Genomic DNA, 25,166 nt, shown 5'->3' on the forward strand with positions numbered 1-25,166 from the left:
GTATGGTTCAAGTCCAATGTTTTCTTTTTTTTTCCTTTTTTTTGGCTGTCCAGCGTGGCCTGTGGGATCTTAGTTCACTGACCAGGGATCGAACCCATGCCCCCCTGCAGTGGAAGTGGGGAGTCTTAACCACTGGACTGCCAGGGAAGTCCCAAGTCCAACGTTTTCTTGTTGATTTTCTTTCTAGATGATCTACCCATTGCTGAAAGTGGGGTACTGAAGTCCCTTACAATTATGGTATTGTTGTCTGTTTCTCCCTTCAGATCTGTTAGCATTTGATTAATATATAGGTGCTTCAATGCTGAGTGCATGTATTTTGTGGTTGTTATAACCTCTTGATGGATTGGCCAGTTTACCTTTATATAATGATTTTCTTTGTTTCTTGTTACCCTTTTTGCTTAAAGTCTATTTTTTTCTGACATAAATACAGCCACCCCTGCTTTATTTTCATTTCCACTTTCATGGTATATCTTTTTCTATTTCTTTACTTTGAGCCTATGTGTGTCCTTAATGCTGAATGAGTCTCTTGTCAGCAGCAGATGGTTGGGTCTTATTTTTTTAATCCATCTAGCCATCTGTGCCTTTTGATTAGTGAGTTCAACTCATTTATATTTAGAATAATTATTGATATGTAAGGACTTACTACTGCCGTCTTATTAATTGCATTCTGGCTGTTTCGTAGTTCCATTATTTAGTTTTTTTCTCTGTTTCTTTCTGTCTTTGTAAATTGGTGATTTTTTGTGCTGGTATGTTCTGATTTCCCTTTCTTTATCTTTTGTGAATCTACTCTAGGTTTTTGCTTTGTGGTTGTCATGAAACTTACATAAAATCTTTTATCTTACACATAAAACTGATAGGTGGTTTACTTTGATCGCATAAGAAGATTTCACCCTTTTGCTCCCCATTTTATATTTTGAGGTCACAAATTTACCTCTTTTTATATTGTATATTCTTTAACAAATTACAGTACTATAGTTATTTTTAATACTTTTGTCCTTAACCATTATACTTGTTAAGTTGTTAACATGCTATCTTATCACAGATTAGATTTTTCTAAATCTGTATATTTGCCTTTAGAAGTGTGTTATATACTTCTGTACATTTTCATGTTCTAATTAGTGTCTTTTTGCTTCTGCCTGAAGAATTTCTTAAAGATTTTCTTGCAAGGCAGATGTAGTATTGATGAACTTTCTCAGCTTTTTTGTTGTTGTTTGGGAAAGTCTTATTTCTCCTTCATTTCTGAAGAATAACTTTGCCAAATAGAGTATTCTTGGCGGGCAATTTTTATATTTTGTTATTTTTCTCTCTCCTGGCCTGTAGGTCTCTGCTGAGAAATCTGCTGATAGCCTAATGGGGGTGTCTTTATAGGTTACACTTTTTTTTTTCTCTCGCTGCTGTTAGGATTCTCTATTTGTCTTTGATTTTTGACAGTCTCATTATAATGTGTCTTGAGAAGGTCTTTATGCATTGAGATATATGGTGATCTATTAGGTTTGTAAACTTAGATGGCTAAGTGTCTTACAAAATTTGTGAAGTTCTCAGCTATTCTTTCTTTTTTTAAAGTTAAATTTTCCTGGAGTATAGTTGCTTTACAATGTTGTGTTAGTTTCTTGCTGTACAGCAAAATGAATCAGTCATACATATACATATATCCCCTCTTTTTTAGATTTCCTTCCCATTTAGGTCACCACTCAGCTATTCTTTCTATTTATTTATTTATTTGTTTGTTTGTTTGTTTATGGCTGTCTTTGGGTCTTGGTTGCTGTGCGTGGGCTTTCTCTAGTTGCGGTGAGTGGGGGCTACTCTTCGTTGAGGTGTGTGGACTTCTCATTGTGGTGGGTTCTCTTGTTGCAGAGCACGGGCTCTAGGCGCGCGGGCTTCAGGAGTTGTGGCATGCGGGCTCACTAGTTGTGGCTCATGGGCTCTAGAGCACAGGCTCAGTAGTTGTGGCACATGGGCTTAGTTGCTCCGTGGCATGTGGGATCTTCCTGGACCAAGGCTTGAACCCGTGTCCCCTGCATTGGCAGGCGGATTCTTAACCACTGCACTGTCAGGGAAGCTCCGGCAGGCAGGTTCTTAACCACTGCGCCACCAGGGATGTCCCTATTCTTTCTTTAAATAAACGTTCTGCCCTTTTCTTCCTTTCCTCTCAGTATGGAACTCCAACTATTCTAATATTTATATATTTTTTGAAGTCTCTTAGATCATATAGGCTTTCTTCATTAATTTTCATTCTTTCTGTCTTTATTTTCCTCTGCTTGAGTTATTTCAAAGTTCCTATTCTCTAGCACACTGATTCTATTCTCCATTTGGTCTCTTCTGCTGTAGATGCTCTCTATTGCATTTTCTATTTCATTCATTGAATTTTTCAGCCCCAGAATTTCTGTTTGGATTTTTTTTTTTTTAAGATTTCTATCCCTTTGTTAAGTTTCTAATTTTGCTCATACATTGTTTTTCTGATTTTGTTGAATTGTCTTTATGTGTTTTCTTGTATCTCATTGACTTTCATTAAAACAATTATTTTGAAATCTTTTTCAGATAGATTGCAAAATTCTGTGCCTGTGATTCAGTTATTAGAGGATTATTATTATCTTTTGCGGGTGACATGTTTTCTTGATTCTTCACATTCCTTGGAGTTTTGCATTGCTGCTTTTGCATTTGAAGTAGCAGACAGCTCCTCAAATCTTTTACTAGTTGCATTTAGGTGGATATACTGTTTATTCGTCCCGTTATATCTGGGGGCTTTCTCTGACCTTGTATGGACAGCCCATACAAGGGCTTGGATGTCTTGAGCATTTTTGGTTCTTTGCACTTATACATATGTATACATATAAAAAACTTGTTTTCTGATTGGAACTTCATTGAACTGATAGATCATTTTTCCTTTTCTATAAACAAGAGGACTTTTTATTGCTTTGTAGCTGTTATCTTTGTAAGGACATGTTATGCACATTTTATCACTGTGGCAAACTAGTGAGTACACATATTAACTAGATATTAAATGGTAAAAATGCAGACATCAGATGATATTAATCTGTTATGCTAAATGTTTAAATAATCATTTTTTCAGCTACCAGCCGATAGTTGACTACATAGATGCTCAATTTGAGTCCTATCTTCAAGAAGAATTGAAAATTAAGCGTTCCTTTGTTGACTACCATGATTCCCGTATCCACGTGTGCCTTTACTTCATTTCACCTACAGGACATTCTCTGAAATCCCTTGATCTATTAACCATGAAGAACATTGACAGTAAGGTACGTTTGGTAAATCTATCAACCTATCAAGATTTGATACTTATTTTGAAATAATACAAATCTTGAAGGCATTTGCATACAGAGAACTTGTTATTTTGTAATATGTATATATATCATTTTTTTGTTGTTAATCTTTAAAGCATTCGTGTTTGTTTCCTAGGGATACCATTGCAAAATACCACAGACTTAGTGGTTTAAACATCAGAAATTAATTTTCTCACGATTCTGGAGGCTACAAGTTCAAGATCAAGGTGTCGCCAAGTTTCATTTTTTCTGAAACCTCATTTTAGGTGGCAGATTGCCATTTTCTCACTGCGTCCTCACATGATCTTTCCTTTGTACACACAGCTGATGCCTCTGTGTGCCCAAGTTTCCCCTTTTTATGAGGACACCAGTGGGATTGGATTAGGGCCTATCTTCATGGCCTTATTTTCACTTAATCACCTCTCTAAAGGTTCTATCTCCAAATACTTTGTGAGATACTGGGGTTTAAGGCTTTAAGATATGTGTGAGGGAGAAGGGGGAGACATATTCAGCCCGTAATAGCATTTGATACATTTCAACCTTTCTTCCTTTCCAGAGAAATTTAATTAGGATGTGTATCATTTAGGAAAATGAGACACAGGTTTTTAAAAATTTAATAAAATTTAAAATTTATCATGCTAAGTGAAGTAAGTCAGACAGAGAAAGGCAAATATCATATGATATCACTTCTATGCAGAATCTAAAAAAAAATTGATACAAATGAACTTACAAAATAGAAACAGACAGACTTAGAGAACAGAATTTATGGTTACCAGAGGGGAAGGGTAGGGGGGAGGGATAGATTGGCAGTCTGGGATTGACGTGTACACACTGCTATATTTAAAATAGATAACCAACAAGGACCTACTGTATAACACAGGGAACTCTGCTCAATATTCTGTAATTACCTAAATGGGAAAAGAATTTGAAAAAGAATAGATACATGTATGTGTATAACTGAATCTCTTTTCTGTACACCAGAAATGAACACAACATTGTTAATCAACTATGCTCCAATCTAAAATAAAAATTTTAAAAACTTAAAAAAAATTTTTTTAAAGTTTAGGGGTTTGTGATTAAATCATGATTCAGATCATGGTCATTTACCTGTAGTTTTGAAATAGAATTTACCCTATAGTACTATAAAATAATGCCATTAACATTTACCTGGTACCACTGATGGTGTGAAACATGAAGATTTCATGATCCTGGTTAGTGGTTCTGTCAGAGAAAATTCAGAATATATATAATTTTTTTTCCAACAGAGAGCAAATATACATATGAAAGAACTTGTTATGCCATGAGATTCTTTCTGCACTCAGCCCTGATAAAACATGCTGTCTTCAACTTTATTCAGTTGAAGGGAGGAAGAGTTCTAAAATTGCGTTCCCTTTATCAAAGAAGGCCTGACCTTTGCTATGTATTGTTCAAACTGGAAAGAAACGTTGTACTTAATCTAAGTCACCAAGTAGTTGAAAGAAGTTAGATTTCTAGTTAAAATTAAGAGCTGTCTCAATTTCTCGATTAGTAGTATATTCAATACTCAAGGACGCACAGTTTTTTTTTTAATTTTATGGGCAGCTGTAATCATCAAGCCATTTCCAGATACAGGAAGTTGCTAATTTTTGCAAAGACCATTGCATAAAGGGTTGGGCAAGGGTGTGTGTCTGTCTGTTGTCTTCTCTTACAGGTTTCTCAGCTCTCCTTGCAATAAATGACTTTTGTTCCTTAAATATGAACACCTGAGGAATTATTGACATGAAGCGTTTTCATTTCTCATGTGTTAATGATTTACTCTCATTGGAGGATATCTTTTCCCAGCTTTCTCACTAATACAACCCAAGACATTTATGTTAGTGTTGAATCTACCATAGCAGTTGTCTGCTTTTTACTATGGAAGCTATTATTTAAGATTTTAAAATTAGACAAAATTTTGAACATCTACGTTATAATATTGAAGCCCTAGATTTTCACAAGGATTTTTTAAAAATGTACTTTGAGGAACCTAAAACAAAAGCAATAGACCTAAAACTGACTTTTATGCATTTCTACTAGATCACAGAACTTAACATTGTGTAGCTATGATTTAACAGTAATGATTTATTTTAACAGTAATAAAACATATTTTGGAATTTTTTGTTATTTTCTACAAAGTTTAATTATTAAGATGTAAATTCATTGAGAAGGAATGATCATATTGTAGAGCTAGGAAGAAAATTTTATGTATAAAATGTCAACTTCAAATATGCAATGTGAAATCTTTTTTTTTTACAAATTACAAATGGACTTTTTTGTTAGCAAGGTGCTATACACATACATAAACACACTCAGCTTTTAAAGTATAGTAAAAAAAAGTCTACTACTTTTAGGTGGTCTTTGGAAAACACAAGCAGATCTACCTGCAAGGTCATCTAGGTAGAACAAGATTCTACCTAGAAAATGGGACAGTGATTAAGATGGATTTATGGAGAAGATGATGCAAATGAATGACAGGTAGAAGGACAAAGTTGATCTGTTCTATAATTTTGATGAAAGGTCTCTTCAGACTTTTTAATACTCAGTTTAATAAGAAATCAAATTGATAATGAAATCAAATTGATCATACTTCATTTTGCTACTTACATTTTACTAACTCCAGATGTGTTGGAAGTGTAAGAAAGTTTGAGAAGAGAAAGAAAATTGAGATTTCTAAACCTGAATTCTGATTAAAGATTAATCTTCAAAGTACTGATGATTTTGGAAAGTAATTCTGTGAAGAAGTCATGATAGCCAGTGATTATCTAGTTATGAAAATTTATCGTGAGAGATTGAGGTTTTGACTGTAAAAATAACAAATTAATAACAAGTCCTCAATGGTGAGATTTTGTTTGCTTCTTTCTTAATAGGTGAACATTATACCACTGATTGCCAAAGCAGATACAATTTCTAAAAATGATTTACAGAAATTTAAGTGTAAGATAATGAGTGAATTGATTAGTAATGGCATCCAGATATACCAACTCCCAACAGATGATGAAGCTACCACGCACGTGAACACCTCAATGAATGTAAGCTTCTAACTACTGAATATCAGTTCTATTTGACAGGTGGGAATGAAAGTATAATTTATAAGTAACAATATTAGTAATATAGTGTCACTTGTATCTGACAAAGAGACTATAAATAAGATATTTTTTCCCCAAAAGCCAGTGTGGGAAAATGTTTCACTTTCTTGATTTTGAAAAATGTTTGCTGATAATCAATTCTCTTAAAAAGCGTTTTATTGAGATACAGTTCACATACCATGTGACTCACCCGTTAGAATATACAATTTAGTGAGTTTTAGTCTATTCACAATGTGTGCAACCATCACCACAACCAAATTTAGGACATTTTTATTTCTCAAAAAGAAATCCCATACTCTTCAGCTTTTCTCCCCTACTACCTGTCAGCCCTCCTCTCCACCAACCCTAGGAAATCACTAATCAACTTCTTTCTCTTCAGATTTCTCTGTTCAGGACATATCATATGAATGGAATTATATAATATTTGGTCTTTTCATGTTTTTATTGGCTATTAATATGTCTTCCCAAGAGAAAAATTTACTCAGACCCTTTGTCTATTTTTAATTGAGCTTTTGTCTTTTTATTATTGAGTTGTAAGAGTTCTTTATATATTCTGGATACAAGTTGCTTATGAGATACATGATTTGCAAATATTTCTCCCAATCTGTTGGTCTTTCCATTTTATTTTTGGTGTGCTTTGAAACACAAACTTTTTAATATTGATGAAGTCCGGTTTATTTATTTTTGTTGTTACTTGTGCTTTTGATGTCATACCTAAGAATATTTTGTCAAATCCAAGGTAATAAAGATTTACTTATAAGTTTTCTTCTAAGAGGTTTTAAAATTGTGGTAAAATACACATAACCTGAAATTTACCATCTTAAACCTTTTAAAGCTTACAGCTGAGTGGCATTATACGTTCACAATGTTGTGCTACTATCATTGCCACCATCTATATCCATAGAACTCTTTTCATCTTCAAAAACTGAAGCTCTGTAATAAACAATAATTCCCCATTACTCCTTCCCTCAGTCCTATGAATTTGACTACTCAAGGTACTTCCAGTAGATGGAAATATATATTTGTCCTTTTATACCTGTGCAAATATTTATTTGAGTCCCTGCTTTCAATTCCCTTGGGTAATGCCAAGAAGTGGAATTGCTGGATTGTATGGTAATTCTACGTTTAATTTCTTGAGGAACCGCCATACTGTTTTCCATGGTGGCCGCACTATTTTACATTCCCACCAAAAGTGTACAAGGATTCCAATTTATCCACATTCATACCAACACTTGTTACTTTCTCGGTTTTTTTAAAATAATAGTTTATATTAATGGATGTGAGGTGGTATCTCATTGTGGTTTTGATTTGCATTTCCCTGATGATTAGTGATGTTGAGCATCTTTTCATGTGCCTGTTGACCACCTGCATGTCTTCTTTGAAAAAATGTCTATTGAGGTCTTCTGCCCTTTTTAAAAATTGGGTTGTTTGCTTTTTTTTGATGTTGAGTTGTATGAGCTGTTTATACATTTTAGGTATTAACCCCTTATTAGATATATCATTTGCAAATATTTTTTTAATTCAGTAGGTAGTCTTTTCGTTTTGTTGATGGTTTCCTCTGATGTGCAAAAGGTTTTAAATTAAATTAGATGCCATTTGTTTATTTTTTTTTGCTTTTGTATCCTCTGACTGAGGGTAAAGATCCAAAAAAATTTTACGACCACTTATGTCAAAGAGTGTTCTATGTTCTCTTTTAGGAGTTTTATGGTTTCTGGTCTTACATTTAGGTCTTTAATCAATTTTGTGTTTATTTTTGTATATCTTATGAGAAAAGGTTCTAATTTCATTCCTTTACATGTAGCTGTGTAGTTATCATGTAGTTATCCCAGCACCACTTATTGAAGAGACTGTCTTTTCCGCATTGTATATTTTTCTCTCCTTTGTCATAGATTAATTGGCCATATGTGTGTAGTTTTATAACTGGGCTCTCTGTTTTGTTCCATTGATCTACATGTCTGTCTTTGTGCTAGTACCATACTATTATGACACTGTAGTTTTATAGTATAGTCTGAAGTCAGGGAGTGTGATACATCCAGTTTTGTTCTTTTCTCTCAAGATCGCTTTGGCTATTCAAGGACTTTTGTGGTACTATACAATTTTATTATTATTTATTCTGGTTCTGTGGAAAATGTCATGTGTATTTTGATAGGGGTTGCATTAAATCTATGGGTTATTTTGGGTAGTATGGACATTTTAACATTATTAATTCTTCCAACCCATGATCGTGGTATATTTTTTTCACTAATTGGTGTCATCTTCATATTCCTTCACCAACGTCTTATATTTTTCAGAGTATAGGTCTTTCACCTCCTCTTTTAAGCCAATTCTAGGTGTTTTATTCATTTTGATGTGATTTTAAACAGGATTGTTTTCTTGCTTTCTGTTTTTGATAGTTCATTATTAGTGTATAGAAAAGCAACAGAAATCTGTATATTAACCTTTTTATGCAACTTTATTGAATTCATGTATTAGTTCCAGTAGTTTTTTGGTAGAGGCTTAAAAGTTTTCTGTATATAGTATCATGTCATCTGCAAATACTGACAGTTTTACTTCTTCCCTTCCAATTTGGATGCCTTTTATTTATTTTTGTTCTCTGACTGCTGTGGCTAGGACTTCCAATATTATGTTAAATAGAAGTGGTGATAGTGGGCATCCTTGTCTTGTTATTGATTTTAGAGGAAAAGCTTTCAGTTTTCAACATTAAGTATGATTTTACCTGTGGGTTTGTTATAAATGGCATCTATTATGTTGAGATATGTTCCCTCTACACCAACACCGATGAGAGCTTTTATCATGAATGAATGTTGAATTTTGTCAAATGCTTTTTCTACAGTTATTGAGATGATCATGAGATTTTATCCCTTGATTTGTTAATATGTTGTGTCACACTGATTGATTTGCAGATATTGGGCCATCCTTGCATCCCTGGAATAAATCAGACTTGATCATGGTTTATGATTCTTCTTATATATTGTTGAATTTGGTTTCCTAATATTTTGTTGAGGATTTTTGTACCTATATACATCTAAGATGTTGGCCTGTCATTTTCTTTCTTTTTTTTTTTCCTGTGTCTTTGGTTTTAGTATCAGGGTAATGGTAGAGTCATAGAATGAATTTGTGAGTGTTTCCTCTTCTTCAGTTTTTTGGAGTAGCTTGAGAAAGATAGGTATTAGCTCTTCTTTATATGTTTAGTAGAATTCCCATATGAGGCTGTCTGGTCCTGGACTTTTGTTTGCTAGGAGTTTTCTGATTACTGATTCAATTTCACTACTAAATATTGGTCTGTTCAGATTATATATTTCTTCTTGGTTCAGTTTTGGGAGATTATATTTTTCTAGGACTTTATCCATTTTTTCTAGGTTGTCCAATTTATTGGCTTACAATTATTCATAGTATTCTCTTATGATTTTTTAATTTCTGTAAAATTCATTGTAATTTCTCCTCTTTCACTTATTATTTTGTTTATTTGGGTCCCCTCTCTCTATTTTTTTTAATCAGCCTGGCTAAAGGCTTGTCAATTTTGTTTACCCTTTTAAAAAACAAGCTTTCCATGACTAGGGTCACAAAGATGGTTCAACATAAGCAGATCAATCAATGTGATACACCATGTATACCATACAAAACCATATGATCATCTCAATAGATGCAGAAAAAAGCATTTGATAAAATTCAACACCCATTCATGATAAAAAACCCTTACGAAAGTGTGTATAGAGGGAATGTATCTCAACATAATAAAAGCTATTTATGACAAACCCACAGCCAATATATTACTCAACAGTGAGAAACTAAAGCCTTCCTGCTAAAATCTGGAACGAGACAAGGATGCGCACCCTCACCACTTCTATTCAACATAATATTGGATGTCCTAGCCACAGCAGTCAGACAGGAAAAATAAATAAAAGGTATTCAAATCGGTAGGGAAAAGGTAAAATTGTCATTATATGCAGGTGACATGATACTATATATAGAAAACCCTAAAGACTCCACACAAAAACTACTAGAACTGATAAATGAATTCAGCAAGGTAGAAGGATACAATGTTAACATACAGAAATCAGTTGCCTTTCTTTTTTTTTAACCCCAAATAGTTTATTTTATTTTGTTTTATACTTTACTGAATTATAGTTGATCTACAATGTTGTGTTAATTTCTGCTGTACAGCAAAGTGATTCAGTTATATATATATATATACATATATATTCTTTTTCATGTTCTTTTCCATTATGGTTTATCACAGGATATTGAATATAGTTCCCTGTGCTATACAGTAAGATCTTGTTGTTTATCCATCCTATATATACTAGTTTGTATCTGCTAATCCCAAATTCCCATTCCTTCTCTCCCCCAATCCCCACCTCCTGGCAACCACAAGTCTGTTCTATATGTCTGTGAGTCTGTTTCGGTTTCATAGATATGTACATTTGTGTCATATAACTTTCAGTTATAAAATAAATAAGTCCTGGGGATGTGGTGTACAACACAGTGACTGTAGTTAATAGTACTGTATTGTATATTTGAAAGTTGCTAAGAGAGTAGATTCAAAAAGATCTCATCACAAGAAAAAAATTGTAACTGTGTGGTGATGGATGTTAACTAGACTTACTGTGGTGGTCATTTTACGATATATACAAAGACCAAATCATTATATTGTACATCAGAAACTAATATAATATGTCAATTATATCCCAATTAAAAAATATTTTAAAAAATATCATCTGAGGGCTTCCCTGGTGTCACAGTGGTTGAGAATCTGCCTGCCAATGCAGGGGACACGGGTTCGAGCCCTGGTCTGGGAAGATCCCACATGCCGCGGAGCAACTAGGCCCGTGAGCCACAATTACTGAGCCTTCGCGTCTGGAGCCTGTGCTCCGCAACAAGAGAGGCCGCGATAGTGAGAGGCCCGCGCACCACGATGAAGAGTGGCCCCCACTTGCCACAACTAGAGAAAGCCCTCGCACAGAAACGAAGACCTAACACAGCCATAAATAAATTAAAAAAAAAAAAGTAAACACACACACATACACACACACACACACACAATCATCTGAGAACAGATAGTTTTACTTATTCCTTTCTGATTTGCATTCCTTTTTAAATTTTCTTTTCCATTTTCTATATAGTATTATTTATTAATATGCTTTATGTTATATTTCAATTAACTAATTATTAGAGTTTTCTTAATTTTGTCTTTTAGCTTTTATACTGGAGTTAAAAGTGATTTGCTTATGGTGTTTCAGGGTAAAGATAATGTGAGAAAAATTATATGTCTACCAAAAACTGTTTTCTTTGTATTCCCCACAGTAGAATGCCTTGCTTTAGGCTGTACTCAGTAGGTAGTTTTCAATTGTGTGCATGATCTTGCACAAATGCTTACAGAAATTAATTTGCACATATTTAACGTGAAGTCATAAAATCTGAGGCAGGATAAATCACTTGTTTGAATAAACTTATGATGATGTTATTGTCTCTGTTGTTTCCGTAACAGAAATAAGACTAACAGAGTAAGTCATATTGGTATAAGGAAACATGATTAAAATTGTACTTACTTTCTAGGGACTCTTACCTTTTGCCGTAGTAGGAAGTATGGATGAAGTGAAAGTTGGAAAAAGAATGGTCAGAGGCCGTCAGTACCCTTGGGGAGTTTTACAAGGTAAATGTAACAAAGATGCGCAGGCTTGCTCTGGAATGATTATGCTTAAATATATATAAAATTATAAAAATTATATAAAATATAACTGTATAAATATATAAAACAAAATATTTTAACTTGAGTCAATATTGGTAACTCGCTAAACAGCAAATTAATAGTTACTGATAAGGAGCACAGATTCTGTTTCATTTAAGATAATGCTTATTTTGATTGTAATCTATTCTCACGGGAGTTTTCTGGATGGTGCTTTAGGCAAAACTTCAGAAACTGGGCAGAACCTCCTCATTTCCCCCTATCTGCCATATGCAGATTATCTCTCTATGCATAAACCATCACATTCAGAATGTTGGAAAGTTCTTTGAACAAAAGAACTCTGAACAACACAGAAGCATAAATATTGGTACTTGAAACATGTTATATAAGTTAATTGCTACCTAATTTATAAAGCATTTTAAAGTGGTCACTATAAAAAGGGACAGAAAACCATTTAAAAAATAAAGTAGTACAATTCATTTTTGGATAAATTATATCTAGACATTTATATTAGTTATCTAGCATCATGATGAGTTAGAATAGTGTAATAGCAGTCATTTATTGTCTGATTCGTATACTTGTGATACTAATTATTGGGGACTAGTTTCCAAATGTTATTTTCAGTTAATATAATACAAATTTTTAAATTTATGAAATGTACTTAAAAACAACATATTTTAATGAATATTACATTTGGTTACAATATCATACACGATGCACAAAGTATTGTGTTCAGTCTTTTGGATATGACAAACACAGTAGAGAGCCATGTGAATTTACTGAGTGATTTTGAAAATTGACTAATTCATTTTCATAAATATGGTGTGTAAATATAGTTTAATAACTAAATCACACATAGTTTTAAGACCTTTATGTTAGCAGGATTTACTTTAATAAAATTATTTACTTTAGTGAAATTATGTTATATTCTTTTTTAGTGCTCTGTAAAATACCTTGAGAATATTCATTTGAAAAATACTAACATAATTATTAATGAAAGTTTATGCCATCTACTAATATTACATGTTATTTCAGTGTTTTCTATTTATTCTTTGGCTAATAAATTTCAAGCAAATTTCCTGGTCTATAAATAAGCTCTACCTATAATTGGTATGTACCATATAACCATAGTTACATGGTTAAAAGAATTATAGCTATTAATCAGAACGATCTCTTAGCTCATTCAAGAATACTTAGAAAGTGATAGGGATTGATAATAAGCATTGTGGCTTTATTATTTTTCTGCCTAGTGGAAAATGAAGATCACTGTGACTTTGTTAAGCTCCGGGATGTGCTTCTTTATACAAACATGGAAGACTTGAAAGAACAAACCCACACTTGGCACTATGAACGTTATAGGTGCAGCAAACTTCAGAAAATGGGATTTACTGATGTGGGTCCAGACAACCAGCCAGTTAGGTGAGTGGAGATCTTGCTCAAACAAGATGACGGGTGACTTAGAAATCCCCTACAACGATGAGATGATTATTTCGGAATGAGAATAGCTGTACTTCTCACATCCTAAATTTTGTGGTTTTTCATCATCTTCAGACTTAGATGGAGAGTTAGTAGGAGCAACATAATGCAAGGGCTCATTTATATGCATCCAATATGTGTATGTGCTGAAATGTGTATCCAAAAGAGAAAGTATATTTTATATGGAACAGAAGCTCAGGAAAGAGATTTGCAAATATTAGTAAAAATTGGTATAAGATGGCAAAGGATATTGAAAAGGATGGCAAAGGATATTGAGGATTGGATGGAAGAAAGAGGAAAAGCAGCAGTGTAATGGCATGGCGTTGTCGAATCCAAGTTCATGTGCACGACACACAGTGAGGCCAAACAAACCGAGACATTGGAGTTTGGAGCAGAGAAAGGTTTATCGCAAGGACATTGCAAGGAGAATGGGTGGCTCATGCTCAAAAGACCTGAACTCTCTGATGGGTTTCAGGGAAGAAGTTTTTATAGGCAAAATTTGTGGGGGAGAGCTATAGGGTGTGTAACCCTCCTCTGATTGGTTGATGGTGAGGTAACAGGGTGATGTTCAGTCATCAGCCTTCTGGTTCCTACCAGTCTGGGTCTACATGCTTGTGCTCAGCCTGAAATTATCATCCTCCACCTGGGTAGGCACATTAGTTCCTGTAGAAGAACTCAAGAGATCTGTATCAGATTGTCGTACACACACTCCCGCCCCTGCCCCAGGAGGAACCAGGTCCGGGACCCCATGCTGCACTATTGTTTCTTTCTGCATTCCCTCACTCTCCTCCCAGTAACTGTTTGAATCTCCCCTTTGGAACTCAGGGAAGGTCTAGGAGGTGGAAAGCCTTTTTCCCACAAACAAGAAAGGGGGTACATGGAAAGGCTTTTACGTCTGGGAGGGTCCCACAACATCCCGCTCGGTTTCAATCTCCCCTTTTCTTCGATATTCCTCAATCTTGAGGGGAACAGGTGTTGAACAAGATAGGGAATAACATTTTGGATGGAGAGCTCAATCATAAACTTGGCAGAGGAACTAGGTTTTAGGGGGACTCAGTTTCAATGGAAGTCAAGTGAAAATAGTTTGAGAGCAGGTGTGCTTAGCTATATTGAGGAGGAATAGGATTTGTGCTGCAGAAGGGTCACAGTGTAGAACAATCCAGTTATATTAGTTACAGTACTTTGAAGGCAACCAGAATTGAACTGGCTATCTTAAATGCATCATATTTTGAAAGACGCCTGGCCTTATTTTAATTGCTTTGAGAACCTCATAAATTAGATGTTTCCCCAAATTTTGTTGTCAAAAGATGTGAAGAAGTGTGATATAATAAAAAGTGGTAGGAGAAACAAAACATATTTTAAGTGTTTCAAAATTTGAGTACTTACTATATATACACTCTCCATACTTATATTCAACATGGCACCTCACTTTTTTACATCTCGTGATATAGAAATTTTCATTTCTGTACATGAGAGAATATTGGTAAATGTCCTTATATGTGACATAACAATATATATATGTATTTTATTGAAGTATAGTTGATTTACAATGTTGTGTTAATTTCTGCTGTATAGCAAAGTGATTCAGATATATATATAGATATAGATATATTCTTTTTCATATTCTTTTCCATTATGGTTTATCACAGGTTATTGAATATAGTTCCCTGTGCTATACAGTAGGACCCTGTTGTTTATCCATCCTATATGTAATAGTTTGCATCTGTTAATCCCAAACTCCCAGTCCATCCCTCCCCTCCCCCCTCCCCCTTGGCAACCACAAGTCTGTTCTCTATGTCTGGGAGTCTGTTTCTATTTCATAGATAAGTTCATTTGTGTCATATTTTAGATTCCACATATAAGTGATACCATACGGTATTTGTCTTTCTCTTTTTGACTTACTTCACTTAGTATGATAATTTCTAGGTCCATCCATGTTGCTGCAAATGGCATTATTTCACTCTTTTTTATGGCTGAGTAGTATTCCATTGTATATATGTACTGCCTCTTCTTTATCCATCATCTGTTGATGAACAGTTAGGTTGTTTCCATGTCTTGGCTCTTGTGAAGAGTGCTGCTATAAACACAGGGGTGCATGTATCTTTTTGAATTATAGTTTTGTCTGGATATATGCTCAGAAGTGGGATTGCTGGATCATATAGCAACACTATTTTCAGTTTTTTGAGGAATGTCCATACTGTTTTCCATAGTGGCTGTACCAACTTACTTTCCCACCAACAGTGTAGGAGGGTTCCCTTTTCCCCATACCCTCCCCAGGCTTTGTTATTTGTAGATTTTTTTTTTTTGTAGATTTTTTTAATGATAGCCATTCTGACCGGTGTGAGGTGGTACCTCATTGCAGTTTTGATTTGCATTTCTCTAATAATTAGGGATGCTGAACATCTTTTCATGTGCCTGTTGGCCATCTGTATATCTTCTTTGGAGAAATGACTATTTAGGTCTTCTGCCTGTTTTTCGATTGGGTTGTTTGTTTTTTTTGTTGTTGAGTTGTATGAGCTACTTATATTAATAAACAATATATATTTTTACATGTTTATTTATATTAACATTTTAATATAAAAGTAACACAAATTTCTTTTCAGTTTTCAAGAGATCTATGAAGCCAAAAGGCAGGAGTTCTTGGATCAATGTCAGAGGGAAGAAGAAGAGTTGAAACAGAGGTTTATGCAGAGAGTAAAGCAGAAAGAAACAGCATTTAAAGAAGCTGAAAAAGAGGCAAGTCCTGCTAGTTTGATATAATTTGTATTCAAGTTTAGGTGTTTTATTAAGTTGGAGGTTTTCATCTCAAGAGTTTAGATGATTTTGTTGGAGGGTACTTGCTATTCTTCAAAAAGTAGCTATTTACCATATAGGTTTTGGATACGGCCTTTAAAAATTTGCCATCTGTAATCTTATTTTTTTCTAGAGCATTTGGAGAATTTACTTTTTTAATTTTTTAAACTGAAGTATAATTTGACTTACAATATTATATCAGTTTCGGGTATACAACAGTGATTGAATATTTTTATACATTACAAAATGATCACCGTGATGTCCCTGTTATCATCTGTCACCATACAAGGTTTTACAATATTATTCACTATATTCCTTATGCTGTACATTACATGCCCATGACATTATTATTATTATTATTATTTTATAGGCAGAGGATAGAGTCCCAGAGGGGTATTTTCAAAGAGTGAGAGCATTTTAAACATTTTTTTCCCCAATTGTTAATTTATTTATTTATGGCTGTGTTGGGTCTTCATCTCTGTGCTAGGGCCTTCTCTAGCCGCGGCAAGCGGGGGTCCACTCTTCATCGCGGTGCGCGGGCCTCTCACTATCGCGGCCTCTCTTGTTGTGGAGCACAGGCTCCAGACGCGCAGGCTCAGTAATTGTGGCTCACGGGCCCAGTTGCTCTGCGGCATGTGGGATCTTCCCAGACCAGGGCTCAAACCCGTGTCCCCTGCACTGGCAGGCAGACTCTCAACCACTGCACCACCAGGGAAGCCCCCATGACATTATTTTATAACTGGAAGTTTGTATCCCTTAATCTCCTGCACCTATTTCACTCATCCTCTAATGCCACTCTTCTCTGGCAACCACCTGTTTGTTCTCTGTATCTATGAGTCTGTTTCTGTTTTATTATGTTTGTTCATTTGAATTGTTTTTTAGATTCCGTGTATAAGTGAAATCATATGGCATTTATCTTTCTCTATCTGACTTATTTCACTTAGCATAATACCCTCCAGGTCCATCCATGTTGTCACAAAAGGCAAAATTTCATTCTTTTTATGGCTAATGTTCCATTGTATATATATACCACATCTTATTTATCCATTTCTCTATTGATGGACACTTATGTTGCTTCCATATCTTGGCTATTGTAAATAATGCTGCAATGAACATAGAGGTGCATATATTTTTTCAACTTAGTGTTTTTGTTTTCTTCAGAAAAATACCCAGAAGTGGAATTATTGGATCGTACAGTTGTTCTATGTTTAATGTTTTGAGGAAGCTCCATCCTATTTTCCATAGTGACCGTATCAATTTACATTCCCACTAATTCTGCACAAGTGTTGCCTTTTCTCCACATCCTTGCCAAAGTGTTATCTTTTTGATAATAGCCATTTTGAAGGGTGTGAAGAGATATCTAATTGTGAACTTGATTTGCATTTCCCTGAGGATCAGTGATGTTGAGCATTTTCTCATGTACCTGTTGGTCATCTCCATATCTTCTTTGGAAAAATGTCTGTGTAGTTCCTCTGCTCTTTTTGTAATTGGATTGTTTGGGGGTTTTTTTTATGTTGAGTTGTATGCATTCTTTATATATTTTGATTATTAACCCCTTATTAGATATATTGTTTAAAAATGTCTTCTCCCGTTCAATAGGCTGCCTTTTCATTTTGTTAATAACTTCCTTCACTGTGCAAAAGCTTTTCAGTTTGATGCAGTCCCATTTGTTTATTTTTGCATTTGTTTCCCTTCCCTGAGGAGACATATCCAAAAAAATTGATAAGACTGATGTCAAAGAGCTTACTGCCTATGTTTTTTCTAGAGTTTTGTGGTTTCAAATCTTACAGTTATATCTTTAATCCAATTTGAGTTTATTTTTGTATATGGCATCAGAAAGTAGTCCAGTTTGATTCCTTTGCATGTAGATGTCCAGTTTTCCCAACATCATTTATTGAACAGGCTGTCTTTCCTTCATGTACATTCTTGCCTCCTTTGTTGTAGATTAGTTGACCGTATTAAGTGTGGGTTTATTTCTGGTCTCTCTTTTCTGTTCCACTGGTCTGTGTGTCTGTTTTGGTGCCAGTACCATATGTTTTGATTGCTGTAGCTATGTAGTATATAGTTTGAAATCAGGGATGGAGAGACCTCCAGCTTTGTTCTTCTTTCTCAAGATTGTTTTGGCTATTCGTGGTCTTTCGTGTTTCCATACAAACTTTAGAATTATTTGTTCTAGTTCAGTGAAAAATGCCATTGGTACTTTGATAGGGATAACATTGAATCTGTAGATTGCCTTTTGTATTGTAGTTATTATACCAATAATTTTTTCAATCCATGATGACAGTATATCTTTCCATTTATTTGTGTCATTTCAATTTCTTTCATCGTTGTCTTATTGTTTTCCAAGTACAAGTCTTTTACGTCCTTGGTTAGATTTATTTCTAGGTATTTTATTGTTTTTTTGCAATTGTAATGGGTTTGTTTTCTTAATTTCTCTTTCTGATAGTTCATTGTTAGTGTATAGAAATGCAGCAGATTTCTGTATATTAATTTTGTATTCTGCAACTTTACTGAATTCGTTTACTAGTTCTAACAGTTTTTTGGTGACATCGTTAGGATTTTCTATATATAGTGTCATGTTCTCTGCAAACAGTGACAGTTTTACCTCTTCCTTTCTAATTTGGATGCCTTTTATTTCTTTTTCTTGTCTGATTGTTCTGGCTAGGACTTCCAATACTATGTTGAATAGATGTGGTGAGAGTGGACATCCTTGTTTTGTTCTTGATCTTGAAATACTTTCAGCTCTTCACAACTGAGTACCATGTTGGTTGTAGGTTTGTCATATATGGCCTTTATTATGTTGAGGTTATTATGTTTCATCTATACCCACTTTGTTGAGAGTTTTTATCATAAATTGATGTGGAATTTTGTCAAAAGCTTTTCCTGCATCTATTGATATGATCATATGATTTTATTCTTCAATTTTGTTAATATAGTATATATCACATTGTTTGATTTGTGAATATTGAACCATCCTTGCATCCCTGGGATAAATCCTGCTTGATCATGGTATATGATCCTTTTGATGTATTGTTGAATTTGATTTGCCAATATGTTGTTGAGGATTTTTGCATCTATGTTCATCAGTGATACTGGCCTGTAATTTTTTTTTTGTGTGTGGTTTCTTTGTCTGGTTTTGGTATCAGTGTAATGCTGGCCTTGTAGAATGAGTTCAGAAGTATTCCTTCCTCTTCAGCTTTTTGGAATAGTTTGAGAAGGATAGGCATTATCTCTTCTTTAAATGTTTAGTAGAATTCACCTGTCAAATTATCTGGTCCTGGACTTTTGTTTGTTGGGAGTTTTAAAATTACTGATTCAATTTTACTACTGGTAATTTGTTCATATTTTGAATTTCTTCCTGATTCAGTCTTTGGAAATTGTACATTTCTAGAAATTTATTCATTTCCTCTAGGTTGCCCATTTTATTGGCATATAATTTTTCATATTAATCTCTTATGATCCTTTGTATTTCTGTGGTATCATTTGTAACTTCTCTTTTTTCATTTCTGATTTTACTTGGGCCCTCTCCTTTTTTTCTTATGAGTCTAGCTAAAGGTTTATCAATTTTGTTTATCTTTTGAAAGAACCAGCTCTTAGTTTCATTGATCTTTTCTATTTTTTAAGCCTCTATTTCATTTATTTCTGCTTCAACCTTTATGATTTATTTCCTTCTGCTAACTTTGGGTTTTGTTAGTTCTTCTTTTCTAATTTGTTTATGTGTAATGTTAAGTTGTTTATACTAGATATTTTTCTTGTTTCCTGAGGTAGGCTTGTATTGCTATAAACTTCCCTCACAGCACTGCTTTTGCTGTATCCCATAGGTTTTGGAAAAATGTGTTTCTGTTTTCATTTATCTCCAGGTATTTAAAAATTTCCTCTTTGTTTCTTCCATGACCCATTTGTTGTTTAGCAGCATATTGTTTGGCCTCCACGTGTTTGTGTTTTTTGCAGTATTTTTCTTATAGTTGATTTCTAGCTCATAGTGCTGTGGTTAGAAAAGAGACTTGATATGATTTCACTCTTCTAAATTTATTGAGAGTTCTTTTGTGGTCTAGCATGTGTCTATACTAGAGAAAGTTTCATGTGTACTTGAAGAGAATGTATATTTCTGCTGCTCTTGGACAGAGTATTCTATATATGTGTGTGTGTGTGTGTCTGTCATTTGAGACCAATGTTTCCGTATTGGTTTTCTGTGTGGATAATCTGTCCATTGATGTGAGTGCATTGTTAAATTTCCCTAATATGATTATGCTACTGTCAATTTCTTCCTTTAAGTTTGTTAATAGTTGCTTTATGTATTTGGGTGCTCCTATGTTGGGTGCATCTATATTTACAATTGTTATATCTTCTTGATGAACTGATCCCTTTATCATTATGTAATGTCCTTCTTTGTCTTTTGTTACAGTCTTTGCTTTAAAGCCTATTTTGGCTGATATAAGTATTGCTACACCAGCTGTCTTTTCATTTCCATTTGCATAGAACACTTTTTCTGTCCCCTCATTTAGATTTATGATCCATTTGAGTTTAATTTTTGTGAAGGTTTGTGTCTAGATTCTTTGGGGATTTTTTTTTCATGTGAATGTTCAGTTGTTTCAGCACAAGTTGTTGAAGAGACTATCTTTCCTCCTTGTACTACCTATGCTCCTTTGTCAAAGATCAATTTACTAAATATATTTGCATCTATTTCTAGGCTCTCTATTTTGTTGCATTGATCTATTTTTCTATTTTTTTCACCAATATCACACTATCGTGATTACTGTAGTTTTAGTCAGATTACTATAGTCAGTGAAGTCAGGTAGCATCAGTTCTTCAAGTTTATTCTTCTCCTTCAATATTGTGTTGGTTATTCTGGGTCTTTTGTTTTGCCATAAAACCTTTAGAATCAGTTTGTCAATATCTATAAAATAACTTGCTGGGATTTTGATTAGGATTGCAATGACTCTGTAGATCAAGTTGGGAAGAACTGACAACTTGACAATATTGAGTCTTCCTATCCACAAACATGAAATAGTTATTTATTTTGTTCTTCTCTGATTTTTTTCATCAGGGTTTTGTTGTTTTCTTCATATGGATCTTGTATGTATTTTGTTAGATTTATACCTAAGTATTTCATTGGGGGGGTTAATGCAATTGTTATTGCGTTTTTTACTTCAAATTCCACTTGTTCACTGCTGGTATATAGGAAAGCAATTAACCTTTATATAATGACCTTATATCTTGCAACCTTGCTATAATCGCTAATTAGTTCCAGGAGTTTTTTGGTCAGTTCTTTTGGATTTGCTACATAGATGATTATGTTATCTGCAAACAATGACAGTTTTATGTCTTTCTTCCCAATCTGTATACATTTTATTTTTCTTCTCTTACTTTATTGCATTAGCAAGGACTTCCAGTACAATATTGAAAGCGAGTAGTGAGAGGGGACATCCTTACCTTGAACTGATTTGCAGGAAAAGTTCGAGTTTCTCACCAGAGTAGTTAATATTTGAAATGTTTATGTATTAAGATAAAGTTTAGCTTTCTCTGATTTCTACCTTCAACCTCCCATCTTTAAGTAAAAAGTTTTCTCAATGATTTTGCCATCATTTATAAATACCACACTCCCACATCCCCAGCCTTTGCAATCATTCTTCTTGCCATTGTATCTAGATGCGCATTTGCTTCTCAGGTCTGAAAATGTAATTACGAGCAGTATGACTCCAGCAGAGAGAATTTTTGAGACTGTTATTAAGATCAAGTGCTACTCTGATGATTAGGGTATGTTTGATAACCAGAAAAAAAGAAACATGTTCTTGGGGATGTGCCACCATAGCGTGCTTTGAGTCACAACTGCAGATTCGTTTCACAGCTACAGGACAAGTTTGAGCATCTTAAGAGGGTCCAACAAGAGGAGACAATGAAACTTGAGGAGGAGAGAAGACAATTGGAAGAAGAAATAATAGATTTTTATAAAATGAAGGCTGCCTCTGGAACATTGCAGACTCAGGGGTGTACCAATATAAGGAAGGACAAAGATCGTAAGAAATAATCCTCTCTTACCATTCTGTGTGTCATAGAGCCCTATCACTCTCTCAATCCCATCTTCCTGTGAGATTTTTCTCATAGCACTAATTCTGATTGAAATTATACTAAGTTTTAAAATCTGTTTGCTTATTGTATATTTTCTCCAACTAGAATGTGAACTCCTTGGGAGTAGGTACCTTGACCATCTTGTTAAATGCTCTGTCCTCAGTGTTTAGAACAAGAATAGCACAGAATTAGCACTCAATACATATTTGCTAAAATGAAAGAAAATCAAAGAATTATATAGCACAGTGTGACAAGTGATTAGCTGTTGAAATTCTTTTACCAGAGCCCTACCTGTGGCTGCAGGGACCAAGTATATATATACTATTTCATATCTAAATAGAAGTAGGGGATTTGTTGGCATAAAATATTATGTTATTAAAAGCTAATTCTTATGCTGATATTCCTTAACAAATTCTACTGATAATAATTTCTTGATACTTTTTATTAAATAAAAGATTGTTTCTGATTGGAACTCTTAGGCTTTTATGTTAGACCTTGTAAAACTAATATTGGAATAAATCTTGAAAAGTTAGGGAGAGCCAGAAAACAGTGGGAAACCATGAGTAACATTTGGATGATAATATTACACCTTACATATTTGGGGTATATGTTAAAACTAAAGTTATCAAATAAAGTGGACTTTTTTTTTTGCCATTTCAAAATTTTCCTTCTGACTATATATCCTGATTTTCCGCATTTACAATGTCAGTTCACCTATGTGTATGGCTGACTCACCGTGACTCATTCTATGAAAGTACTACCGTTGAGGGTCTGTATATATTTACTCCAGCTACATCTGGCATAGTTCATGGAATTTTTCTCATGTCCCTAAAAGAATAAATTTTTCTTCTGTTGTAATTGTATTACTGCATTCATTTCAAAGGCAGCTTTTTTTTTTCAGGGTATCAGGGTATTGTGATTTCGCCTCAAAATATTTGAGAAAATATAATCTGATTTATAATACCTTTACTTCTTGAAAGTTTTTTTTTTTTTTGGAAAAATACAGGGAAAGGGAGGTATATCCACAATGATTTTTATATATGTTATTAAGTCACCTTATGATTTTATCATTTCGGGGAAGAATGAAGTCTACTATGTGAACTTTTAATGGAAACTCTACAAGGACCAGGATCTTTGTTTTGTTCACTTATGAATTCATCCCTAGGCCTAGAACAGTGCCTGGCACATGATGGTAATTGTTCATTGAATAAATGAAAACAATAATAGCACATTAGCTATATTATATGCATGGATAGTTTAATTTAGATCATTGACTTTTAGAAGATAAACAATTAGTATAATTTATTATTGCTTTTCCACATGCTGGCTAATTATACAGCTAAGGGATTTTCATCTTCTCATTCTCTCAACACAATCCAGTGTTATTAAAATTTGAGTCACCAATGTTGTTACACATATAAAAAACAATAACATTAGCCTTGTAAAAGTGCATTTATAAAATGCACTTGGTTGTATTTGAGGCTGGACCCTTTAGGTAATAATGTGATAGTCCGTGTTTCTTTTAGAGAAAGGAAAGAGTCACCCTAAATAAACTATATGGTTTTTCTTTCCACTTCTTTTCCAAAGGTATAAAACAAGTTACGATTTAGTCATATAAAGCATACATTTGCTCATTAAATAATGGTTTTATAAAATAGTATTTGTTTCCTATATAGCTTTTAACTATATGAATAAAATTATTTTTCTCTTTCAGATCCATTTTCGTGTTAAACAGAGGTTCCAGATTTATGTAGCATAGAAAGTTTTAATAAGTCAGCATTACTAAAAACTTATAAGTGTACTTTACTTTTCCTTAGGGTTTTTATTTGCTTGATTATTTATTTGATATTAATGTAAATTGTATTTTTTAAATTTCAGTTTCTACTTGATCATGGCTAGTAATACACATTCCAGTGATTTTTGTACATTTATCTTGTATTCTGTAACCCTTCTAAAACTTGTTAAATTCACGAATAAGTTGTAATAGCTTTCTTGGTAGATTTATTTGGATTTCCTAGCTACATGATTATTTGGTATCTGAGTGAAAGCCATTTACTTTTCCAAATTTTGTGTCTTTTATTTTCTTGCCTTACTTAATTGACTATGACTTTTAGCACAATGTTGAGTAGAAGTGGTGACAGGGGGCTTCATTATCTCGTTCTCAATGTTAGAAATAGATACAGTTCAATCTATCATTTGTTTCCAGTTTTATTGAGCTATAATTGACATAGAACATTGTATACGTTTAAGATGTACAATGTGTTGATTTGATACATTTATATAGTGCAAAATTATTACCAACATAACATTAGCTAACACACCTTCTTACTGTCAGGTAGTTACCATTTCTTTGTGGTGAGAACATTTAAGACCTATTTTCTTAGCACATTCATGTATATAATATGGTATTATCAACTATAATCACCATGCTGTACATTAGATTACTGTACAGAACTTGTTAACTTTATAGCTAAAAGTTTGTACCCTTTGACTGATAATTCCCCATTTTCCCCAACCCTGGCTTCTGGTAACTACCATTCTCTGTTTCTTGAATTTGGCGTTTTTAGAGTCCACATATAAGTGATATCATACAGTATTTACCTTTCTCTGTCTGACTTATTTCACTTAGTATAATGTCCTCAAGTTTCATCCAAATTGTTGCAAATGGCAGGATTTCCTTCTTTCTTGTGGTTGAATAGTATTCCACACTTCTTTATTCATTCATCAATTGACATACCCTGAAGTTGTATTTATATC

General features: G+C 33.9%; 1 protein-coding gene across 1 annotated transcript in view; it reads left to right on the forward strand.

Moving 5' to 3' along the window:
• Positions 1-22,368, forward strand: part of SEPTIN14 (septin 14) — a 39,364-nt gene extending 16,996 nt beyond the window's left edge. Inside the window, exons 4-9 of the mRNA XM_007186478.2 lie at positions 3,071-3,257; positions 6,167-6,328; positions 11,942-12,038; positions 13,322-13,490; positions 16,151-16,283; positions 22,189-22,368. Coding sequence (XP_007186540.2) covers positions 3,071-3,257; positions 6,167-6,328; positions 11,942-12,038; positions 13,322-13,490; positions 16,151-16,283; positions 22,189-22,368 — 928 coding nt within the window. The remainder of the gene's footprint in view (positions 1-3,070; positions 3,258-6,166; positions 6,329-11,941; positions 12,039-13,321; positions 13,491-16,150; positions 16,284-22,188) is intronic.
• The last annotated feature ends 2,798 nt before the right edge of the window (positions 22,369-25,166 follow it).

Source organism: Balaenoptera acutorostrata, chromosome 15, assembly GCF_949987535.1.
Source record: "Balaenoptera acutorostrata chromosome 15, mBalAcu1.1, whole genome shotgun sequence".
Lineage (NCBI taxonomy): Eukaryota > Metazoa > Chordata > Mammalia > Artiodactyla > Balaenopteridae > Balaenoptera > Balaenoptera acutorostrata.